This window comes from Cucumis sativus, chromosome 7 (genome assembly GCF_000004075.3).
Source record: "Cucumis sativus cultivar 9930 chromosome 7, Cucumber_9930_V3, whole genome shotgun sequence".
Classification (NCBI taxonomy): Eukaryota; Viridiplantae; Streptophyta; class Magnoliopsida; order Cucurbitales; family Cucurbitaceae; genus Cucumis; species Cucumis sativus.
The window spans coordinates 5,396,131-5,417,757 of record NC_026661.2 but is presented as its reverse complement, the minus strand read 5'-3'; the positions used below and the strand labels follow the sequence as shown (position 1 = coordinate 5,417,757).

At 33.7% G+C, this 21,627-nt stretch overlaps 2 protein-coding genes across 3 annotated transcripts; one reads left to right on the top strand and one right to left on the bottom strand.

The window, feature by feature from the left end:
* Positions 1-386: 386 nt before the first annotated feature.
* Positions 387-5,287, bottom strand: LOC101207076 (hypothetical protein). Its single transcript, XM_004136939.3, has 6 exons — positions 4,742-5,287; positions 3,759-3,994; positions 3,413-3,671; positions 1,382-1,561; positions 1,089-1,244; positions 387-992 (listed from the first exon to the last, which is right to left on the bottom strand). Exons 1-6 carry the CDS (start codon positions 4,769-4,771, stop codon positions 819-821), a joined length of 1,035 nt encoding a protein of 344 aa, XP_004136987.2. The 5' UTR covers positions 4,772-5,287; the 3' UTR covers positions 387-818.
* Positions 5,288-7,323: 2,036 nt separating this feature from the next.
* Positions 7,324-19,383, top strand: LOC101206839 (presequence protease 1, chloroplastic/mitochondrial). 2 transcript variants are annotated; one of them, XM_031888794.1, is made up of 19 exons: positions 7,324-7,743; positions 7,931-8,105; positions 8,239-8,413; positions 8,516-8,648; positions 8,752-8,822; positions 9,728-9,811; positions 10,432-10,522; positions 11,827-12,347; positions 12,430-12,594; positions 12,682-12,900; positions 12,998-13,125; positions 13,928-14,117; positions 14,679-14,762; positions 14,847-14,944; positions 16,439-16,703; positions 16,777-16,939; positions 17,021-17,201; positions 17,355-17,426; positions 18,806-19,383. In XM_031888794.1, exons 1-19 carry the CDS (start codon positions 7,455-7,457, stop codon positions 18,945-18,947), a joined length of 3,246 nt encoding a protein of 1,081 aa, XP_031744654.1. In that variant the 5' UTR covers positions 7,324-7,454; the 3' UTR covers positions 18,948-19,383. The 2 variants fall into 2 exon arrangements, with proteins under 2 accessions (XP_031744654.1, XP_004136986.1); XM_004136938.3 differs by having other exon boundaries at positions 7,325-7,743; positions 7,922-8,105.
* Positions 19,384-21,627: the final 2,244 nt, after the last annotated feature.

Below are 21,627 nucleotides of genomic sequence, written 5' to 3'. Positions count from 1 at the left end.
TCAAATAGTATTTTTCGGTTCATTTCAAACAAGATCGATCACCTAGTTTTAGGAGAAATTGTTATCACCTAGTTTTAGGAGAAATTGTTATCACCTAGTTCATTTCAAACAAAAACTAGTTCAAATTGTTACTGGAAATTTAACCTCGAGATTCTATAATTTTGCAAAAAAAATTGTATACAATTATTCTAAATCATACACCAAATCTTAGCTAACTTTTCGTATCTTCTCAAAAATTGACTATCTCCACTAATCCTATATCAAACATTTACAAAAGTTTTTAAATCTTTTATCTTAATTAAAGTAGTTGTCAAATAGATAGATTAAATGAATGTTAATAATAAATAAATAAAAATACAATGTTTTAACATAAGAATGGTAAACAATTAATCAAAAGAGTAAATCAAATTTCTTCAGATCCAATAACAAGTGTGGAAAAAAATGTCTGTGGCCTTTACAATCCCCCTTTCTCAAAAACAAAAACAATGGCTACATTTCATACAATAAAAAATTTATGGAACTTCTCTCATGATTAGTGGTGTTAAAAAATGTTGAATCCAATTGGAGAAGAGAAGATGTTAAAAGAATGAACTGAATATTACTGACAAAAAGAAATAAAGAAAAAGGAATAGAGAGTAAAGACAGAAAATTAAATCTCTAAAAACAAACAAAATTTGGCATTGTGCCAAAGCCAAAATTGCAACAAAAAGGATGGCTCAATTCCTCCTCCTGTTGGTGATTACTTATGGCACAAAATGATGATGCTCTATATACACCTTCTTAGCTTGCCTGCCTGCCTGCCTCTTGAGTTTCGTACGTTACTTCCGGTAGTCTGCATTTAAAAAGGTCTCGTATCGGCTTCCCTGTAGAGCCTTCTGAACATCTTCCCAGTTATCGATTTGATTCGACAATGGACCACGGTGTATCTTCACCTGACGACTCTTCAACTTCCTTTGTGGAACCTTCAGAAAGTCTTGAACATCTCTTAATTTCTACGACCATACACAAGAATTTGGTAAGAAAATGGCTTTAGCAATAACAGAAATACCAGAAAGGAACTCGGTTTTAGGATTCAAGAATTGTCTTACAGTGCGGTTTTTAACTACATCTTCGTAATACATAACGATGTGTCGGGTGCTATTGAAGTACTCCAATGCTTTAGTTGTTGTATCTTCTACTTGCTTCAAATTGGGTATCAACAGAGTGGCATTAATTACAGGTTTGTACTTCGCGAGTATATCTGCCTGAAACATTTCTATAACAAGCTGAGACCTTCCTTTTCTATAGATATAATTCAGAACGTCTGAGATTCTGGAAATTTTCTCAAACTGATTAAAGAAGGAAAAAAATGCAGTTATTGCTTGAGATATAAGAGCAAAACCTCGTGATGTGAATGCACGTGAGACTTGTGGGTTCCATTCAATAGCTTGGCGTCTCGGTCATAAGAATTTGCTAGCACTGAGATCATTCTGCGTAGAAGGTTTCTGCGGAATAGAAAAATAGCAGAAACCCCACGACGTTTGAAGTACTCTACTATTTCTTCATGGTGTTGCATCAACCCCTGCAAATAATGACAACAAGTTGCAACACCGTTATTTTTCCATCCATGCAATCAAGAGCTCAAATTAGGGACACGTCTCAGTTTGTGGTAACAATAGGAAATAAAACATAGAAAGATACATGATCGACAAATAGAGGTATTTGACCCAAGAAGTTGGAGTTGGGAGAGTAGTTTTGTTATAACTCAACTCCTTATTTCGCTTAGGCCTGTGTTTGTGAATTTGTGGCCTCTGCAACTAAAAAACATCAACTTTATATCTCATGAACTCCCTCCACACTAAACAACTACTCAACTCCACCCTTTCCCCAAATGCCTCCAAATGCCTTCTCAAAGAACTAGAAACTTGGTTCTTAGAAAATTAGAGTGTAGAGGTTTGAGCCTAATACATGTATATCAGGAAACAGTACTTAATGAAGCAAATTAAAACCTTAATCCCATGAGCAAAAAATAATATTGTCATGAAGAGAAAAACTAGTAACATAATCATGGTTGCTATATGGAGAAAATTACTCAAATTGGTCCAAAATGAACAATACTCAACCTTCTAATCAACGGCCTATAGATTTCCTTTAGTAAGTTGTTTAGTTCTCATGCAGATACCCAAGAACAAAAATACATCAGAACTTCAAAAAGTTTTCATCAACTTCCCTTTTCGGCTCCTAATAAGAAATTAGGGTTCAGTAAACAGTATGAAAGTACCAGGTGAATTGATTAAATCACGCACGCAAGCCTATAACATATCCGACATCATAAAACCTGCTCTATTTTACATTCCCAATAAATTGTATCTTGTAGCTACTTTGTCATTATTTCTCCATGGACATATTTGAAGCTTGACAAATTAATGGCCCACCTCAACCCCTTAGAAACGTAAGGGTAGAAGTGCACAGCCATAATTCCCTAGACAGCAAATTTTGTTTAAGAAACAAAAATCCTTGACCCAGGTGCGTCAAAAAGTTTGAAGGCTATGGGAGCTTTGTACAGCTATCTACCATGAGAGTGTGAACCTTTACATCAAAAGAGAACGTTCAATAAAACCAAATCCATATAAGTGTCAAAAGACGAGATTGAAGATCTGCCCATTTCTTTCACATCGTACCAAAGAAACTAGAAAAGAGAATGATCGAACAGAAGCCACTTTTATGAAAAATGTACAAGAAAACCATCAACTCTTACAACCGAATGTGCTGACCAATCTAAAAAATGCATCAAACACAGTTAGCTACACTATGAAACTTTTTGTCTCTTATAACATCAGTGCAACAAAAAACTGCACATGTTGAGCAGAATAAGGTAGCAATGATCTATTATTGGTTTAAGGAGATCTATAATTACAAAACCATCTGAAAAGATGTGGTTTGTACAAAATCAAGATCCATATGTAACATATAAAAAAGAACAGAACAAAACTTTCAAAGAAGATCTACAGTGAAACAATGAATGTGACATATGATAAGATTTTTTTTTTTTTTTTTAGAAAAACAACTTTCATTGAGAAAGAATGAAAGATATGATAAAATTCATCTAACCCACTGTCATAAGGTGTACCAAACAGGTTAGCAAAAAGGTGAATGGAAATGGATTCAATTTTTTATTACTATTATTATTTTCAAATATACCAGAGACCCACTCATATCACAAGGCATCATACACCAAATTAGAAACCAGCCAAAACAAGATAATATATATATATATATATATATATAATGTATCAAAATGGTGAGCATCATGCAACACAAGTGGCTGCACATCAACTTATGGCATTAAATCCTTGAGTATCTCACTCAAAATTAACTTTCCATAGCGAAATGTTGCAATGAAACCAAATGAATTGACAGTGTTAGTTGTTACCTGATTAAGCATCCACTTAAGGCCAACAGCTGCTGTGCACTCATTTTTTGAAGCACTAGTAAACCAGTCCAGATTGTAAACTTTATCCAAAGTTTCAACAATGGTTGAAATATTACTTCTCCTAACTTTAACTGAGAATATCTCCCCATTGGAACTTATGTTAGTATGATTATTTAATAACGTCTCAAACCAACCACTGCCTGATCTCTGCATAGACAAAATGGCAAAGTATCGAACCGGGTGGCAAGCACATTCAGCCCTGGAAATGTGCAGAAAAAATTATTTGTTACCAATCTATTCAATTTTAATTTTAAGGCAAACTACAAAAATATATAATTCCTTTCACCTGCTATATGTTGTGGGTTTAGGAAAATGAACAAAAGGAGCATCTGAAGGATCAATTGTGGGCTTTGAACAGGGCATGTCAATAACCTCGACTTTCATAAAACCGACCTTCGATCTGGTGCTAATTTGTTTCAGACAAACTGAGCATATAAATACACCACAGACCATGGCAAAGACCAAGACAATCATCCTTAGCATCAATGGGGATTTCTTGGGGACCTTTGAAATAAAAGTTTCCTGCCATTATGAAAATCAATGTGATGCAAAAGGTACAGCCTATTATTCAGAGATTGGAGCCAAACAAATTCGCCTCCCAACTTCAGATGTAAGACTTTGAATTTAAAATCCATAAAGATTCTAGCCTTGGTCATCCACATGCTAGACCCTAAAAATTGGGCTCCAGTATTCAGAAAGGGATAAATGCACCAAAAAAAACATGGGGATTTCTTGGCATTATGAAAAGCACTGAGATGCAGTTATTAAAGCGTAACAGATTCAGCTCCCAGACTCAAGATGTACAAGACTGAATAAAAATTAACAATAATAGCCAATAGGGTCAACGCAGAAATTACTCAAGAAAAGATCCTAGGATTGAACATCCCCACATGCTAAACCTTTTAAAAAAATAATGGGTTTCGATGTTCAATAAGGAACGGATGCATAAAGGGAACACAAGAATATAATAACAAAAAACAAAAATCTTGAGAACAATCAGAAGCAATGATCTCAAACCCAAATCCACCCAGTTGGATTCAGTTTGAGCTCGAATGTAAATGACAAAATCAAAACCCGGAATTTCAGGGATAGAAGATAGGTTAATGAACAAACAGATCACACAGTTTATCACATGATAGAAAGATTAGAGAAATATTTTTTTTAAAAAAAAAAAAACTAAACTAAACTAAAACATGGGTTAATAACCCAAGAAAGAGGCAACAATAGAAGGATGTTAACAGGGGTATAATGTGTTTTTTTATTGAATACCTTGGTCAATGAAGCAGGATCGTCCGCCATTGTTAAGAGGGTAAAAGGTAAAAGAAGGAAAAGGGCATTTGGGGGAGCTTAGAATCTTCTTCCAGCCCCTTCTTTTGGCTTTCCCTTTATTTTCTTTCTGGGACTTTTCTCTCCCATCGCTCTGAAATCTCAGTCAAATAACAGAATAAAGAAAAGGGGAAAAAAAGAAAATTGAGATGAAACGAGAGAGAAAAAGAAGGGGGCCAAAAAAAAAAAAAACAACGAAAAAGGAGAAATTTGAGAAAAAAAAGTGAAGAGAAAAAGGGAAAAAAATTAATGGGTTTTGAGGCTTTCTCGTGAAGAACTTTAAATGGATTTTGAGGCCCCAAGGCTCCGACCGTTGCAACCTCACTTTCTTCTTCTTCCTCTTCTTCTCCTTCTTCTTTTTTTATTTAATTTCTTTTTATTTGATTTTGGGCCTCTCGGTTTTGCTCAGCCTTGGCTTCGGCCGCGGCGCGGTGGTGGATTCTTATTCGCCAGAAACGATACCGTTTTACTCTTCTCTCTCCTTTCTTATAGGTTACAATAATAAGAAGAAAAGAAAAATAGATTATTTTACTTTTTCCATCTAAATCATTGATCTCTTTTTTGATATCATCATTCATATTTAAATTAAACTAATTAACCCAAATATTCTCAAAAAAAATGTTCCAACCCTTTTTTACTTTTCATGATGTAAAATTTTGATGTGCTCCAAGAAAAGATAGATGTGCAATTATTGCTTTATATTCTTTTGGGCATAATAGGTAAAATGTACCATTGATATATGTTATTACAAATTAGGCCATGATACTTACTTGTGATTTGGATTCATTTCCATTTTTATGATCCATTGCTAATACATTGTTTATGTAACAAAGTGATACATCAAATTTTGTATGGTTGAATAAGAAATATATTTTTTCTAAAGTAAAGGAATACAATGTGAATCTAAGCTTAGCTTCTTTTCTTTTCTTTTTTTTGTTAAACACTATATCAATTATAAACACAGTATGATATGATACTTGCTCCCCATTATCTTTTAGTTACGGTATTAAATAAATATCTAAGTTCTAAACTCTATGTATATGAAAAAGAGTTATATACTTATCTTTTTCTTTAGTTTTTTTTAAGTTGGTTTTGGACCTTTGACTGCGTCTTCAAATGGGGAGGGGAGGGTTTTGGTTTTCACAATATATTCTTTTGTTTTGTTTTAAAATATTTTGAATTTATTGGTTAATTACTTGTAATTAAGTTTATACGGTTTAGTTAAATTATAATTTTAGTCTTTTCATTTAATACTTTTTAAAAATTTATTTGGCATGGTTGTGTACTTTTTTTAAAAAATATTTTTCTTGACTTACTTTTTCTATAGTTTACATAAGATCGCGAACGATTGTGTTTTCATAATTAATAGTTGAAAATTCAATTAACTAGACATGCGTTAAGTGGTTATTTGTTTCACAGAAGTTTGTACGTGCTCGATTTGAGTTTATCATTGACATTGATGCTACTAGCTATTTTTTTTCCTTTTGTGATGATTTAGTTTTTTTATACATTATTTTCGAGTATAGTAGAGTTTTGATCACACACACAACAAGTAGGTGTGTATGGGAATGGGAGCTGGAGGATTTTTTTCCCCAACAATAAAATATAAACTTCCACCTCTTATATATCTACTAAAAAAATCAAGTCTTGTAGTTAAACTCTCACTTACCATATTTTATTCATAATTTCATTTCAAAGTGTTTGGAGCTCAGCTAGTATGTTAAACAACTAATAGGTTCTATGATTTGAATCACTAAAATTCTTACTATTCTTAAATCAATGAATAATTTAGTCATCTTTTTATGGGTATTTTCAAAACTACTTGATTTAACAAATGTTCAAATAGCTTATGAAGGTCATACTTTTCGCAAAAATGTAAGTGCTAAATTTGTAAAATGACCAATTACGAGAAAAAATAGTCCAAAATATATTCTCGTTTGGTTTTCACCATTCAAAAGATAGATGTGATTCAAACTCATTACAATTGGTCAATATATATAATTTTATTACGATTAAACCACGTTTTATTATATAGTTGGATAAGTATGGCCAAAATTGAGACTTGTAAAGTAAAATTGAAAAGATTGAAGGAAAGCTCAGAAATTGGGGCAATCGAGTAAAGCGCCAAACTAAGGTTGGAGTTGGAGTGAAGAAAGGAATACACATATGACCATTTTGTGGCTAATAACTTCTCTATGATTAGATGAACTTTTGATACTCAATGACGTGAGTTCTTTGTCTATCATCCAATTTTTTCATTAAAAAAAAAGCTAAGTTATATAATAAAATTTATTTAAACGTAATTCGAAAATATTCGTTTCTGAATACTGGATGATAGATATAATTTTAGAACAAATTGTATAAATATCTCACACTATTGATAATTTAATTTATACATCAATAAAATGATAATGATTATTTACTTCCTAAACCAAATTTACAACAAAATGATATAAATGCAATTTTGTAAGAAATTGATAGCATTTTATAATTTCAGTGTTGAATTGAAACCCAAAAGGAAATGAACCAATAAAAATTCTTAGGTGAGTTTTAGCGCCACTCGTAAACCTCCCATCCTCACGGCTCACACAATCGGCCCCATTAAACCCCTATCTTCATCTCTCTCTTTCTCATTCCTTCTCAAACTCCGGCGGCAATGGAGAAATCCGTTTTTCTCCGTTCTCTCACCTGTTCTTCTTTGGTCTGTAACAGAATCTTCTTCCGTTCAGCTCACCGCTTATGTCCCTCTACATTGCCCCCACGTTCATCTTTTGTTTCCAGGAAATTACACCGTTTCAATCCCAGCTTCAGCAGACGCTCACTGCTCCCTCGTCAATTGAAATTACTGCCGGCTTATTCTCAATCTCGTTCGTCTCACTTCAGAAAACAGTTCTCCTCTCTGGCTCCTCGTGCTGTTGCTTCTCCCCCTGCTCACTCCCCTCCTGGTTTGACGTTTGAGCTTCATTTCTGTTTTGTTTTTTCAATTAATTCCATGTTTTACTCTTACCCAGCTTGTGAAAACATGTTTCTTTTGTGCTATAGTTCTTAGAATTTGAGCCTATGTTTAGTTGCGACAAGTGGGTGGGGCTGAGTTTTCTTCGTTTGTTTGTTTTTTGATCGAAGAGTTTGCAGAAGTGTCTGATGAAGTAGCTGAGAAGCTTGGATTTGAGAAGGTCTCTGAGGAATTTATTGGTGAGTGCAAATCAAAAGCTGTGCTTTTTAGACATAAGAAGACTGGTGCGGAGGTGATGTCTGTGTCCAATGATGATGAGAACAAGGTCTTTGGGATCGTATTCCGTACACCACCGTAAGTTAGACTTTGAGTTTTGACTTTTCTGTTTGGTTAACTGCTCGTAATAGAAAAGAGGAGCTATACAAAAGAAGATGTAGCGCCATTCATAGTTGTTTCCATTCTATCTCAATTTATAACCTTTCCACAGGAGTGACTCTACTGGAATTCCACACATATTAGAACACAGTGTGTTGTGTGGATCAAGGAAGTACCCAGTGAAGGAGCCTTTTGTTGAATTATTGAAAGGAAGCTTACACACATTCTTAAATGCGTTTACATATCCTGATAGGACATGCTACCCAGTTGCTTCAACAAATACGAAGGTAAGCAGCGATATGCTGAGTCACAAATAAGATTGTGGTGACTGAGATGTGAAAATTGTTCAGTTTTCAGTGAACTTAAAATTACTTTGTTTTTATTTCCAGGATTTTTATAATCTTGTTGATGTATACTTGGATGCGGTCTTCTTTCCTAAGTGTGTGGAGGACTTTAAGACATTTCAACAAGAGGGTTGGCATTATGAACTAAACGACCCATCAGAAGACATATCTTATAAAGGTAATTTCTATTGCATATACTCATAATGGTGCAGTATTCTCTCAACTTCCATGGGAGAAATGTTACATTATTGTTTCTTCACTAAAGCTTTCCTCCATGCTAGGGGTGGTATTCAATGAAATGAAAGGAGTTTATTCGCAGCCAGACAATATCCTAGGACGAGTTACTCAACAGGCAAGAGCCATTTTGTTGTTTATGTCCCTCTGGTTTTCTTCTCCCCAGCCTAAATTCTGAAACCTCTGGGCTTTGATAATGTTATGCGTGTCTTTCTGTATGATTAGAATATTTCAAGTTTTTATTCTAGTAGCATTCCCTATGCAAATGCTTCATGACCTGCTAATAAATAACGATCGGAAACTTTACATCACGATCGGAAACTATGGACTTAGGTATTCCGTGCAAATGTACAATTTCTTTAAAGAATATATTAGCTACATAAGCAACATCTGGAGTTTTCCTACAAGGTAAAAAGTGAGACATTTTGCTAAAACGGTCGACTACAACAAGTACAGAATCGTACCCTCTTTGAGTTTTTTGGAAGGCCTAGGATGTCCATGGAAAAATCTTCCCAAATGCCTTCAGGAATAGGTAAAGGTGTATAAAAGCCCGTATTTTGTTGTTGTCCCTTGGCATGTAAAACAGTGCTTGATAGACTTTATGACGTCTCTACGTAGTTGAGGCAAATAATACCTTTCACTAAGTAGTGGATAGGTCTTGTCAATGCCAAAATGCCCTGCGAGGACATTGCTTTAAGTTGTTCTTTGGTTCTTTTGATGAATAAACATCTTCATTTCTTATAAAAAATATTTGATCCTCATATTTCTATTTAATAGGTCTCTGAACTTTTAATTTTGCATCTAAAGGTTCCAAAATTTTATATTATGTGTTTAATATGTCGCTTACCTTTAAATTATGTGTCTAATAGTTCTTTGACCCATTAGTCCCAACTTTAAACTGAGGACTAGATTTGTAATCAAACCTAAGAAGAACCATAAATTCATTTTCAATGCTTAGGAGTAAGTTGGTAAAGATTTCTTGTTGTATATGTACCTTGTTATTCATTGATAGAAGTTTTGCAGGCTCTTTTTCCGGACAATACATATGGAGTTGATAGTGGAGGAGACCCACGAGTTATTCCCAAGCTTACATTTGAGGAATTCAAGGTTATTTTCTTATCATACTTTTATTCGAATTGATTACAGAAATTGCAATTTGAAAATTGTAAAATAAGAAAACTGGATATGTCACTGATGAAAGAACAAAAGTACTATAGATGGGAGCTTAGAAGAACGCTTGCCAGTTAAATAAGAATCATGAAAAATTTAAATCCTGAGTTGCAATTGCAACCACTTTTCACGATCTCTTTTGGCAAAAATACTTGTCATGTAGCCTGAGAGTTGACATCTGTTGTCTTCTGCATGTCGTTTGTTGAAAGTTGGTTATTTTTTAAAGATTATGTTGGAACGGCGTCGGCTAACCGGTGAAATCTTTAACATACTTTTTTGTTTGATTAACTTTATAGAGTTAAAAGTCAAGGACAAGTCTATCTGGTTAGTTAAGATTCCAAAAGGACTGGACTTTTTAATAAAGAGACTCATTTCCTTTTAGAAAGAAAAAAGCACCGACTCTCTCGCTCTTTATCAATGTGTTTGTGTACTATATTTCCAGTTGAAGTTGAACTGTAAACCTTATTTCTGCCTGCACATATTTCTTTCACTTACTCTTGGTTGTTCTTAAAGTTATATGTTTTTTTTTTTGTGTTTTCTCATTTTTAATGCTGCAGGAATTTCACAGTAAGTTTTACCACCCAGGAAATGCAAGGATCTGGTTTTATGGAGATGATGATCCCGTAGAACGTCTGCGCATTTTGAAAGGTAAATAACGGAGTACATATATATATTAGAAAGGCAATTAAGTTTTCTTGTCCATCATTATTCTAATTGTTATGTCATATGTGAATTTCATATATTTATTATTATTAGGGAAACAAATTATTGTAAATGACAAAACTGCTGAAAATATTTAAAAAATATAGTAAAACTTTAAATTCTATCAATGGTCTATTAGTGATAGAATCTGAAATTTTGGTATAATTTTGATTCATTTTGCTATATTCGAAAATATCTCTTATTATTATTATTATTTTATTTCTTAGTAAAATTTGTGAACTTGTACATAAGGCTTTTTCATGATTTTGGTTATTTTTGCCTTTAAACATTTGTTCCTTTTAGTAAAACTATTTATCGCCAAAAAGCATGAATATTACCTACTTTTAACGAAATTCTAGTTTCTTATTGTTTCAAGGTGAACAAACATAGGGACTACCTACATGCTCATAGACACTCGAAGCTCTATTTGATTTTCTTTCTTTTTTCTTTTTTTGTGAAAATTCCTTCTAAATTATGTTGATCTTCACACTTTTTATAACATAATTTTTCTAATGATATTTACACCCCCCCCCCAACACACACACACTCACACACATGTTTTAGCCTTAGTTTTGGTATTATTACAACACAGCAGAGTAAATAACACTTGTCTCATCTCATTAATTGGAAGCAAGAATTCTTAAATAGTACAACTGTGATATACTATGCAGGGTAAGATAGAGAAGGGTAATTAAGTAATTAACTACAATGAATATAATATTTTCTAATAGATATAGGCTTAAAATTTTTATTTTCATATGTATCATTTGGTTAAAACTTCTTTGATGTTCCTGCCATGCTGGAGGAATAAAGTAGGTCAAATGTGCTACCTTCTTTATGTGTATGTGACATGGCATGATATTTTATTTCAACAGTGTAAAAGTTTGACAAGTCACTAATTGAAAAAAAATGAATCAGGGGTAAGTTTTAAGGTCCTATTTTGATTGAAATTCAGAAAGAAGGCTTGGATTAATCATGTTTTGGAGGGTTGACAATAATGTTTGTTTGATTTTTACAACAGTTCTTGAACTGCTCACTATTAATTTATTACGATAGATTTTTACTGCTTATTAATGACAGGGGTGTATATTAAGATATAATCAAAGGATAAAACTGATGATAAAATTTGAGATGTACAGGAATTATTATATTCTAGTTAAAGCAAACCCTGTTATAACCACAGTGTCTTTGTTATTGGATATGTACATCAAGTGCTGACTAGTTTAGTCACCTCTCTGCTCCCATCACAGACTATCTAGATATGTTTGATGCAAGTCCTGTTTCCGACCAGTCTAAGATTGGGCAACAAAGGTTATTCTCAGAGCCGGTCAGGATTGTTGAGAAGTATCCTTCTGGTGATGGAGGTGATTTGAAAAAAAAGCACATGGTCTGCGTCAATTGGTTGCTTTCTGAAAAGCCCTTAGACTTGGAAACTGAGCTAGCTCTTGGGTTTTTGGACCATCTTATGCTGGGCACTCCTGCCTCTCCACTGAGGAAAATCTTACTAGAGAGTGGCCTAGGAGAAGCCATTCTTGGTGGTGGGATTGAGGATGAGCTCTTGCAACCGCAGTTTAGTATTGGATTGAAGGGTGTTTTGGATGATGACATTCCAAAAGTAGAAGAATTAATTTTAAATACCTTTAAGAAATTAGCAGAGGAAGGCTTTGACAATGATGCAGTAGAGGCTTCCATGAATACCATTGAGTTTTCCCTGCGGGAAAATAATACTGGTTCTTTCCCTCGTGGCTTGTCACTTATGCTCCGATCCATTGTAAGCTAAAACCAGATCTTTTTATTGTCTATGTTATTCAAAAGTTTGTTGGCTTATAATTCCTTAAAATTATAATGAACAGGGTAAGTGGATATATGATATGAATCCATTTGAACCATTGAAATATGAAGAGCCACTGAAAGCCTTGAAAGCAAGAATAGCTGCCGAAGGACCCAAAGCTGTGTTTTCTCCTTTGATTGAGAAATTCATCTTGAACAACCCTCATCGTGTAACTATTGAGATGCAGGTAAAGTAGGCTGAATCCTTTCATAATTTCATTTCTCATGTCACTATAATTGATTTTACTAGTTCTCATTTTTCCTTCCTTTGGCAGCCTGATCCAGAGAAAGCTTCTCGTGATGAAGCAACTGAAAAGGAAATCTTGCAGAAAGTTAAAGAAAGCATGACTGAAGAAGATCTTGCTGAACTAGCACGTGCTACACAGGAATTGCGGCTGAAACAGGAAACACCTGATCCACCAGAAGCTTTAAAATGTGTTCCATGCCTTTGCCTTGAAGATATTCCTAAAGAACCTACTCGTGTTCCAACAGAAGTAACCATTTCAATCCATATCTGACTGCAGTAGACATTGTCATCTGCACTATAGTTTAGTTTCTAATCTCATTCTCTTCAACATAATCTACCTGCAGATTGGGAATGTTAATGGAGTAACTGTCTTACAACATGATCTTTTCACAAATGATGTTCTTTATTCTGAAGTTGTTTTTGATATGAGTTCACTGAAGCAGGAGCTTCTCCCTCTGGTACCTTTATTTTGGTAAGTGATGGAACTTCATTAGTTTGTTTGTCATTGCAGGTAGCTTTAACTTTTTTAATTTGAACAAATATGTAGAGATGTATCAAATCATCACTCTAGGGAGGGTAATGGGTGCCTTATCTACTGAGTGCTCAACTGCTCAGATTGACAAATAGCTTTTCATTTACATTCATATTTTTGAAGCTTGCTGAAGATCAATGACCTGAATAAATCTTGTGTGCCTCCTTCAAATAGCAATTATTAATTTGTGAGATTCCTTTAGGGAATTCGAAAGTAAGATGTGCAAAACATAATTTATGACTTTTTAGGGCATTTTGCTAGAGGATGTTGCATAAAGAGATCGATCATAGTTTAAACTTCAATTTTAAATTTAAATATAGCAGTTCTCTCATCAAAGTGTTTCATTAAAATATTGCAATTGTAGCCAAGCGATTTAAGATCACAGCCCAGGATAAAAGAACTTTTATTTTTGAGCTTATGACTTTTAGAAATATGTTATATTTGTCACAATAAGAGGGAAAAAGTTATTTAAGTTTTGCAGTAAAATATTGTCTTATATCAAAAGAAATGATGAACAGAACCTTTTGTATATGCTCCGTTGATGTTGACATACATAGAAGTTTTCTGAGCTACCTTCCTATACTTTTAGTAGCCTATTATCTTTTATATGATATCAATCATTAAAGTATAGTCGGTCATAAGTATGTGATTGGATCGAAATTTGGGAGTGATTTAATCTGAATGGTAACATTCCTTGCCACTCTTTGGAGTATATATTTTTTACTTCCAATGTTCTTTGCAGCCAATCATTGTTAGAGATGGGCACAAAAGATTTGACTTTTGTGCAACTTAATCAGTTAATTGGAAGGAAAACTGGTGGGATCTCAGTTTATCCATTTACGTCATCTATACGAGGAAATGACAAGGCATGTACTCATATGGTTGTGAGAGGCAAGGCTATGTCAGGATGTGCTGAAGACTTGTTCAACCTGGTATATAACTTTCAAACGTTTATTCTTTATTTATATATATATGCACTGCTTATATTCTTGGGTCCATTCATGTGTGGAATTCCATCTACAAACAAGTTTTTCCTTTTATATTCACATTTCAACATCTTTCTTTTCGTGAGAAAAGGTGGCAATCTGGGTGTGTATTGTTTTGGGGTTTGGAAAGAATAAAACAATAGGTTAGAGGGTTTGTGAGATTATTGTTTGAGGGTTTGATCTTGTATTTGGTTCAACGTGTCTTTGTGAGCATTTGGACTGTAACCAAGTTTGTCCGTTTGATCTTTTTTCTTTTGTAATTATTCCCCTGGTCTTATTTGGCTTGACTAGAGGTCTTTTTTGTAGGTTGCCTTTCATTTGTGGGCTCTCTCTCTTTGTATGCGCTTAATTCTTTCATCTTTTTTCTCAATAAAAGTTTTCATTCATCCAAAGACAATGCTGCGAAGTTTTCTACTTCATTGTAGTTACTATTGGTTTTTAATTTACAACTCAAAGTTATCTGCTTCCTGATAGAAAACTAATAGTACGTTTCTTTTTATGTTGTAGATGAACTGCATTCTTCAAGAAGTACAGTTTACCGATCAGCAACGTTTTAAACAGTTTGTATCTCAGAGCAAATCACGAATGGAGGTAGATAAAATGAATAAATGGCAAAAATGCTGATGGCCACAACTGTGATATGTAAAGTACTAATGTGTATGTGATATCTGTCAGAATCGGTTGAGGGGTAGTGGTCATGGAATTGCTGCCGCTAGGATGGATGCAAAGTTGAACAGTGCAGGGTGGATCTCTGAACAAATGGGTGGTCTCAGGTTGGTAATTTCAATATTTTTTAATGTTTTTTTATGGTCTTTTTTGGTGCTATATTGTTGACGTGTGTGTAGTGGAACTTTTGTTGGCATTTTGACATATGGCCCTAGCAATTGATCTGAATCTGGTGGTTTTTAATAGGAACCAGAAACCAAAATAAAAATGAACGTAAAATAATATGAATATTCAGGACAATTACAAGTTTTCAAAGCACTTAGAAAAGCTTGCCTTCAAACTCCAAGTTCAGACTATTTCTAGAAACTTATTGGCTTAGAGCTCCTCGCATAAGGACAGATATTAAAACAGGTTTATTTCTCACATGAGATTGATCGAGAATTGTACTATAACTACTTCTCTAGAAGCGCCTTAAAGTGCACCTTAAGTTGCAAATAAAGAAACTTTCAGGGTTGGAAGAATGGAAGTCGCTAAAAGGAGAATTCATGGTAGCATTGATGATATTGGGGCCCTTATGGAAGGGGGAATAATCTGTAAACAGAGTTACTGGATCCTTTGTAATCAGAACATAAAAGTGAGTAAAAAGGGTAAAAAGATGGGGGAATGGAAATTCCAGCTTTTTTGGATAGATGGGCATCACATAGAAAAAGCAGAAACTATATCTCCATTTACAAAAATAGCTGACCAGATGGGCTTCACAAGAATGTCAAAGCTCTTCTGTGGTTTTATATATCTTGAGCCTTCTTTTGGGTTCTTTTGAAGTAAAGAAACCATAGTCTTCATGGACAAGGATAAGCCCTTCAACGTTTTTTTAACTTGTCATTTATCACGCTATATCTTGGTGTAAAATTCTCTTATCTTTTTGCTTCATACCCATTGAGAACTTAGAGGATTCCTCTGACCCTACTTTTCTATTCTGGGTACGTCTGGGGTTTTTACTACTAGGTCTGCTTTTATGAATCTTTGAAGATGATGATTGATTGTTGGCTGAAGTTCTCACTGGTTGGAAGTTGGAAAGAAAAGCTAAAGTTCTCAAAGCTTTTTGAAGATAACATTACTTATTTTAAATCTTTGAGTGGTAACTTTCAGCTGTTAGCCTCTTGGTGGTGTCGCACTTACAATAAATTCTTTTCTAATAACCTAATTATACTGATTTTTAACAATAGGAAATTTCTTCTGTAATTTACAATGGCAAATTTCAAATGCCTCGCCATCTAATTTTAAAAATTATCTTCTTTGGGAGGAGGTGTTCTTTTTCCCCTGGTTGTGAGTTGTATCTCTTTTCTTTTGTGAAATACATATGTTTCTTATTACAGAAATAGAACTTCTTTGCTATCTAACTTTGGCTTATGATGACTGATGTTCACTTGATGTTATTTTAATAAGATTTCTATTATTTATCCTAATAATACTTAATAACAGTTTTTCCTTGAGCTAAATGAACTTTGAGCACAGCTTCCATATATCATCTTATCTGAGTTGTTCCAGACTCCAGAGAAGTAGTAAATTAATCATTTTCTTGATTTGTTTATCGTACATAGCTATATGGAATTCCTGCAAACTCTTGAAGAGAAAGTTGATCAAAACTGGACTGAAATTTCTTCATCACTTGAGGAAATCCGCCAATCCTTACTTTCAAGGAAAAATTGCCTAGTCAACATCACTGCTGATGGAAAAAATCTCATAAAGTCGGAGAAGTTCATTGGCAAATTTCTTGATTTGCTTCCTAATCAACCCATCATTAAGAACAGCACTTGGAATGCTCGGCTTTCTTCAGATAATGAAGCCATTGTGATACCTACTCAGGTAAGAGCACTCTTTTATTATTTTTGGTACTTTTTCTCTCTCTCAACTATTTGTTAATAGCTTCCTCCTTCAGGTTAATTACGTTGGAAAAGCAGCTAACATATATGAAACTGGCTATCAACTTGATGGAAGTGCCTATGTTATTTCAAAGTTTATTAGTAATACTTGGCTGTGGGATCGTGTTAGAGTAAGTGGAGGTGCTTATGGTGGATTTTGTGATTTTGATAGTCATTCAGGTACAACATTGTGCTACCGTCTTTTTGCCAGTGCATTAAATAAAAATAGGTAGTCTTACCTTAAATAAATTGTATTTGCAGGAGTGTTCTCCTTTTTATCTTATCGTGACCCAAATTTGTTAAAGACACTTGATGTTTATGATGGAACCGTTGATTTTCTACGTGAATTGGAATTGGATGATGATACCCTAGCAAAAGCCATAATTGGAACCATTGGAGATGTTGATTCATACCAGCTTCCTGATGCTAAAGGTTATAGTAGGTATGGCAACACACTGCCTCTTTGTCCTTGTTCTACAGTCAGCCTGTTCTTTGCACTGCAACATGGTGTATTGTATTGCTGGTCGTTTGTTTCTTTTTGGTAAATGTCCTTTCTGTTGGAATTATATTTACCATCTACTTTTTTTCTCTTCAGCTTGTTGCGGTATTTATTAGGAATTACGGAAGAAGAAAGGCAAAGGAGAAGGGAAGAGATTTTATCAACCAGGTAAAAAATGACTCTGACTAATGTTTATTTTAGCAAGCAAGCTGAACCTATCCTTCTAGAAAATTTGTGATTTGAAATATCTTTGGCCTCTTCTCTCATTCAGACGTGGGATTCTTTCTCCTACATCTAATACCTCTAGTCCTAAACGTTCCTTTTCCTTTTATATTTATATCTATATCTGTGTATCTATCTATAATGTATTTATTTATTGATGGCAACCTCCTCGTTGGATCCTTTTTTTGGAGGAAAAATTTGAGGTCTAACTTTAATAGTTTCTACAGTAGTTCCTATTATTTCTATTATATTGTGAAAGATGTGATTAGAACATAAATTAAAGTCCTTAAACTTGGAACCAAATAAAGAGGGTGGGTTTTCCCATCACATTCTGCATTAGTTTTTCCGTAGTCTAAGCAAATTGACCACCTAAATATGCTCGCTTAACTGACATTCTTCTAGAGACATTTTGGGGTGCAAGTTCTACTTCTGATTCTAGGATACGTGAATCCTATTTTGTTCTGGTCTTGAACTTCCAAATCTTTTATGAACTCGCAAGCCTTGCATTAGTGTTTACCATATTTCTTCACATGATCATTCAATAACAACTCGATGCAGCATGTTTTTTGTTTATTTAGTTGATGAGTTGAAGTCGACAGAGTCCAGTATTTGTTGCTAGGTGTACCAGGTCATGTGTGGATCAAGATATTAGTAGGATTTGGGAGTGGGGTAATACGGTAGGGAGCAAGATAGTTTGTAGGACGAATTAGCCATTAGGTAAGGATAGGCAATCTTGCGATAGTGTGTAAGGCTCCCCTGCTTCAAGAGGAGTCGTGTTCAGGTTCTCTAAATTCTCTTACAGATTTTTTCTTTCCTGTACTGTTTCTGGATTTTATAATCTGGTTCATAAGAAATCTCTATTAATTAATTAATTGAAATTCAATGACAAGGGGTAAAACAGTTATTTATGAACCAAAATCAAACATTTTAAGATTTTGTTCCTAAACTAGAATATTAAAGTTGATTAACCTTATCCTTTGTTTGCTGGTCCATTGGCGACAATAATTGAATATAAGTATTGCAAAAGAGTGGACTGAAATAAGATTTAGACCTCATTTCATTATAACCTAGAACTAGAAACTTTCAAAATTTAATATAATGGATTGTTGTGTATTGTATATATTGTTTCACTGAATGTTGTTTAAAGTTATTAACACACTTTGACACTGGCATCACCATCCATTCTTTCCATTAGGAAGATGATTTTGAGGGCTGTCAATGACAGAATTAGTGCTTGCAAATACTTTTTAAATACCATACATTGATTTTTCAATTGCTTGTGTACTTTTTTGCAACACTTATGACAAACATCTCTCTCTTAACAGCTTGAAAGACTTCAAGAACTTTGCTGACGCACTGGAGGCAGTTAGAAACAAAGGAGTTGTAGTTTCAGTTGCATCTCCTGAAGACGTCGAAACTGCACACGGGGAACGCCCTGGGTTTTTTCAAGTGAAGAAAGCCCTCTAAGATGCGACTCTCCAAGCTCCCATTGTAGCACCATGCCCACTTCCAAAATCTACAAAGAGAAGAGGAACAAACCAGATTTCAGTGAAGAAAGAGAAATAAGAAGTAGAAAAAAAAGGTAACCAGCATTATTGATTCATTTCCTATTACTATTATACCAAGAACAAAAATATTACATTGTTTCAGAAAAAATCAATAGGAGGAGACAGGAAGTTAATATTTGAGCAGCGAGAACTGATTATTGTGTACGGAATATGGGGAGATTTGATAGTTGATAACAGGAGATTTTGTACTCTTAAATGCTGTTTTCAGTAGGAATTGTGATGTATTTAATTCTTGCGTCTTCCTCTGCTCTCAATTTTTCTCAATCACTCTTGTTTGTTCTGACTCTCGCCCCTATTTAAATTTAATAAAAGAAGCATCTTTATTGTTCATTTCATATTTGAATCCACTTGGTTGTTCATTGATTTGAATTTTTACGGTTGTTATCAAAGCTCAAACCAAATTGAATGGCTTATTGAATAATATATAAGAAAATTGTCATTTTCAAGTACATCTGATTTGCTTTTATTTTATTTAGGTGTAATCATAACTCTGGTGTTGGTTTCACTTGTATAGTCATGAATATTTGGGGGCTATATTACTTCTAATAACTCTGGTGTAATGGTCAACCTAGTTATTGCCCATTTGGTATAGACATGTATCTAGAAATGTTGTTTTATCCCATAAGAGCGAGGTCTCGTAGCGACCCCCTCCAAATATGACAGAACCTCTTTTCCGTTGTCAAAATAGGAACATGATTATATTTGTGTCCCTGTCTCTACTTCCAATTCCCATTTCTTTACCTTTTTTTCCTTTTCATTTTTATTGTGCATCTTTGAATTGAGATTTGAGCGAACATCGAAGATCTCATTCTCTGATCTTGCCTCACCCTATGAAGTTCATGTTCGAATATACTACAAACTAAGAGATTACATGTCCGAATCAAGATAACCTTGAGTGTTGAACTCATAGTAAATGAGTAAGATTAAAGGTAAATAAGTCGATTAGTTATTTGTCATTACATGAGTTACAATAATGCTCATTCAACCACCATTATCTATGATACGAAATGTTAAGATTAGGCTTAAAACATTTTTTCTAAAAGAAAATAAATAATGATTGAGAAGTTGATTTAAATGTTTGCTTGTTTTTCAATACATGTGACTAGATTCATGTCAATATAATAAAATGTTTGTCACATAGTATAATTTGGTTGGGATGTATGCCGAATTTTAATGAATATGTAAGGGTGATTGGAATTATTAAATTTGGATGAAGAAGTTGAAGTTATGGTTTGATATGAATAGAAAAATTGCATTTAACTATTTGATTAAATAGTAACACAAATTATTATGTTGTGACATCATTTTATCTATCTAAGCTTTTTTATATACTTGCAATCTTAAATATTATTTTAGTCTTAGACTTTTGAGTCTTGTTTCATTTTATACCAACACTTCCATCTTTATGTAAATCTTATGATTTGTCTCGATATTTTAATTTATTTCATCAAAGTTGGTAAAAGACAAAAATATTTATGTTCGTTCCATAAAAAGACCATGTGTATGTTTTCAAAGAAGGCCAATAGAGTATACTAGGCGAAAGCATAAAAACAAAAGATACAATGAATAAAAAAGAAAAACAAAATTCACTTAGGGAGAGCGGTTCCAAGCTACACAATTAAAAGTAAAAAAATCTCCGAGCATTGGAAACCTAACTCATGCTCAACATAAATAACTCTTGTGGTTGGTCCTGAGGAAACCATTAACAAAATAAAGATACAGAGGTCTCAAATGACGTTAACAAAAGTTTGAATCTAGTTTGCATGTCTACTATTTTCAACTAAGAAGTTTCAACCTACGGTGGTGGAGTGCTCGCTTCGTGAATTTTAGGTGAACTATGAAACATGACTGACTACAGCAAACTTCACAATGGCTTTGAGACCCACCTTACCATCTTGAAAAGTCGCATCGAAGTTCACCTTAGAACAGTCAAAATGAGGAGCTAACCAACGGGAAGCCTCCTAAAAAATCGGGAGAGAATGAGTTAGGTAAAGAACAAAATGCATACTAGTTTACCGATAAAGAGATTTCACCGAATTTTCTACCACAGGATTAGATAAGAAAAAGGTTAATAGACACTTCCTTTTTAAATTGACAACAATAGATAATAAGTTTAAAATTGATTGAAATTACATATACTCAACGGAACAAGTTCAAAGCAAGAAGACTAACGTACAATTTGGTTATTAAATTACAAGTTTGAGTTTTTCAATTTTTCATATTTGCGTCTAGTAGGCATTTGAGTTATAAAAAGAAGTATATAATAAGGTCTTGAATTTTTTAAGTGGACACAACGTTAAAAGTCTAATGTCTCGTGATCTAATAAATTAATAATTTAAAAAAAAAGCCAAATAAGCCAGTGAGTTATTTAAGAGAAAATTGAAAGTTTTAAGAACTATTAAATATTTTATAAAAAAAAGTTAGATATCTGTTATACTAAACTTGTAATTTAATCTTAATATTTTCACCTTAGTTTTTTTCTAATGTGATAATTAATATGGGAAATCATTTGATATTTTTCTATTAGTGTGGGCATTAGAACAAAACCAATAAAGGTATGACATAATTAATATACAAAA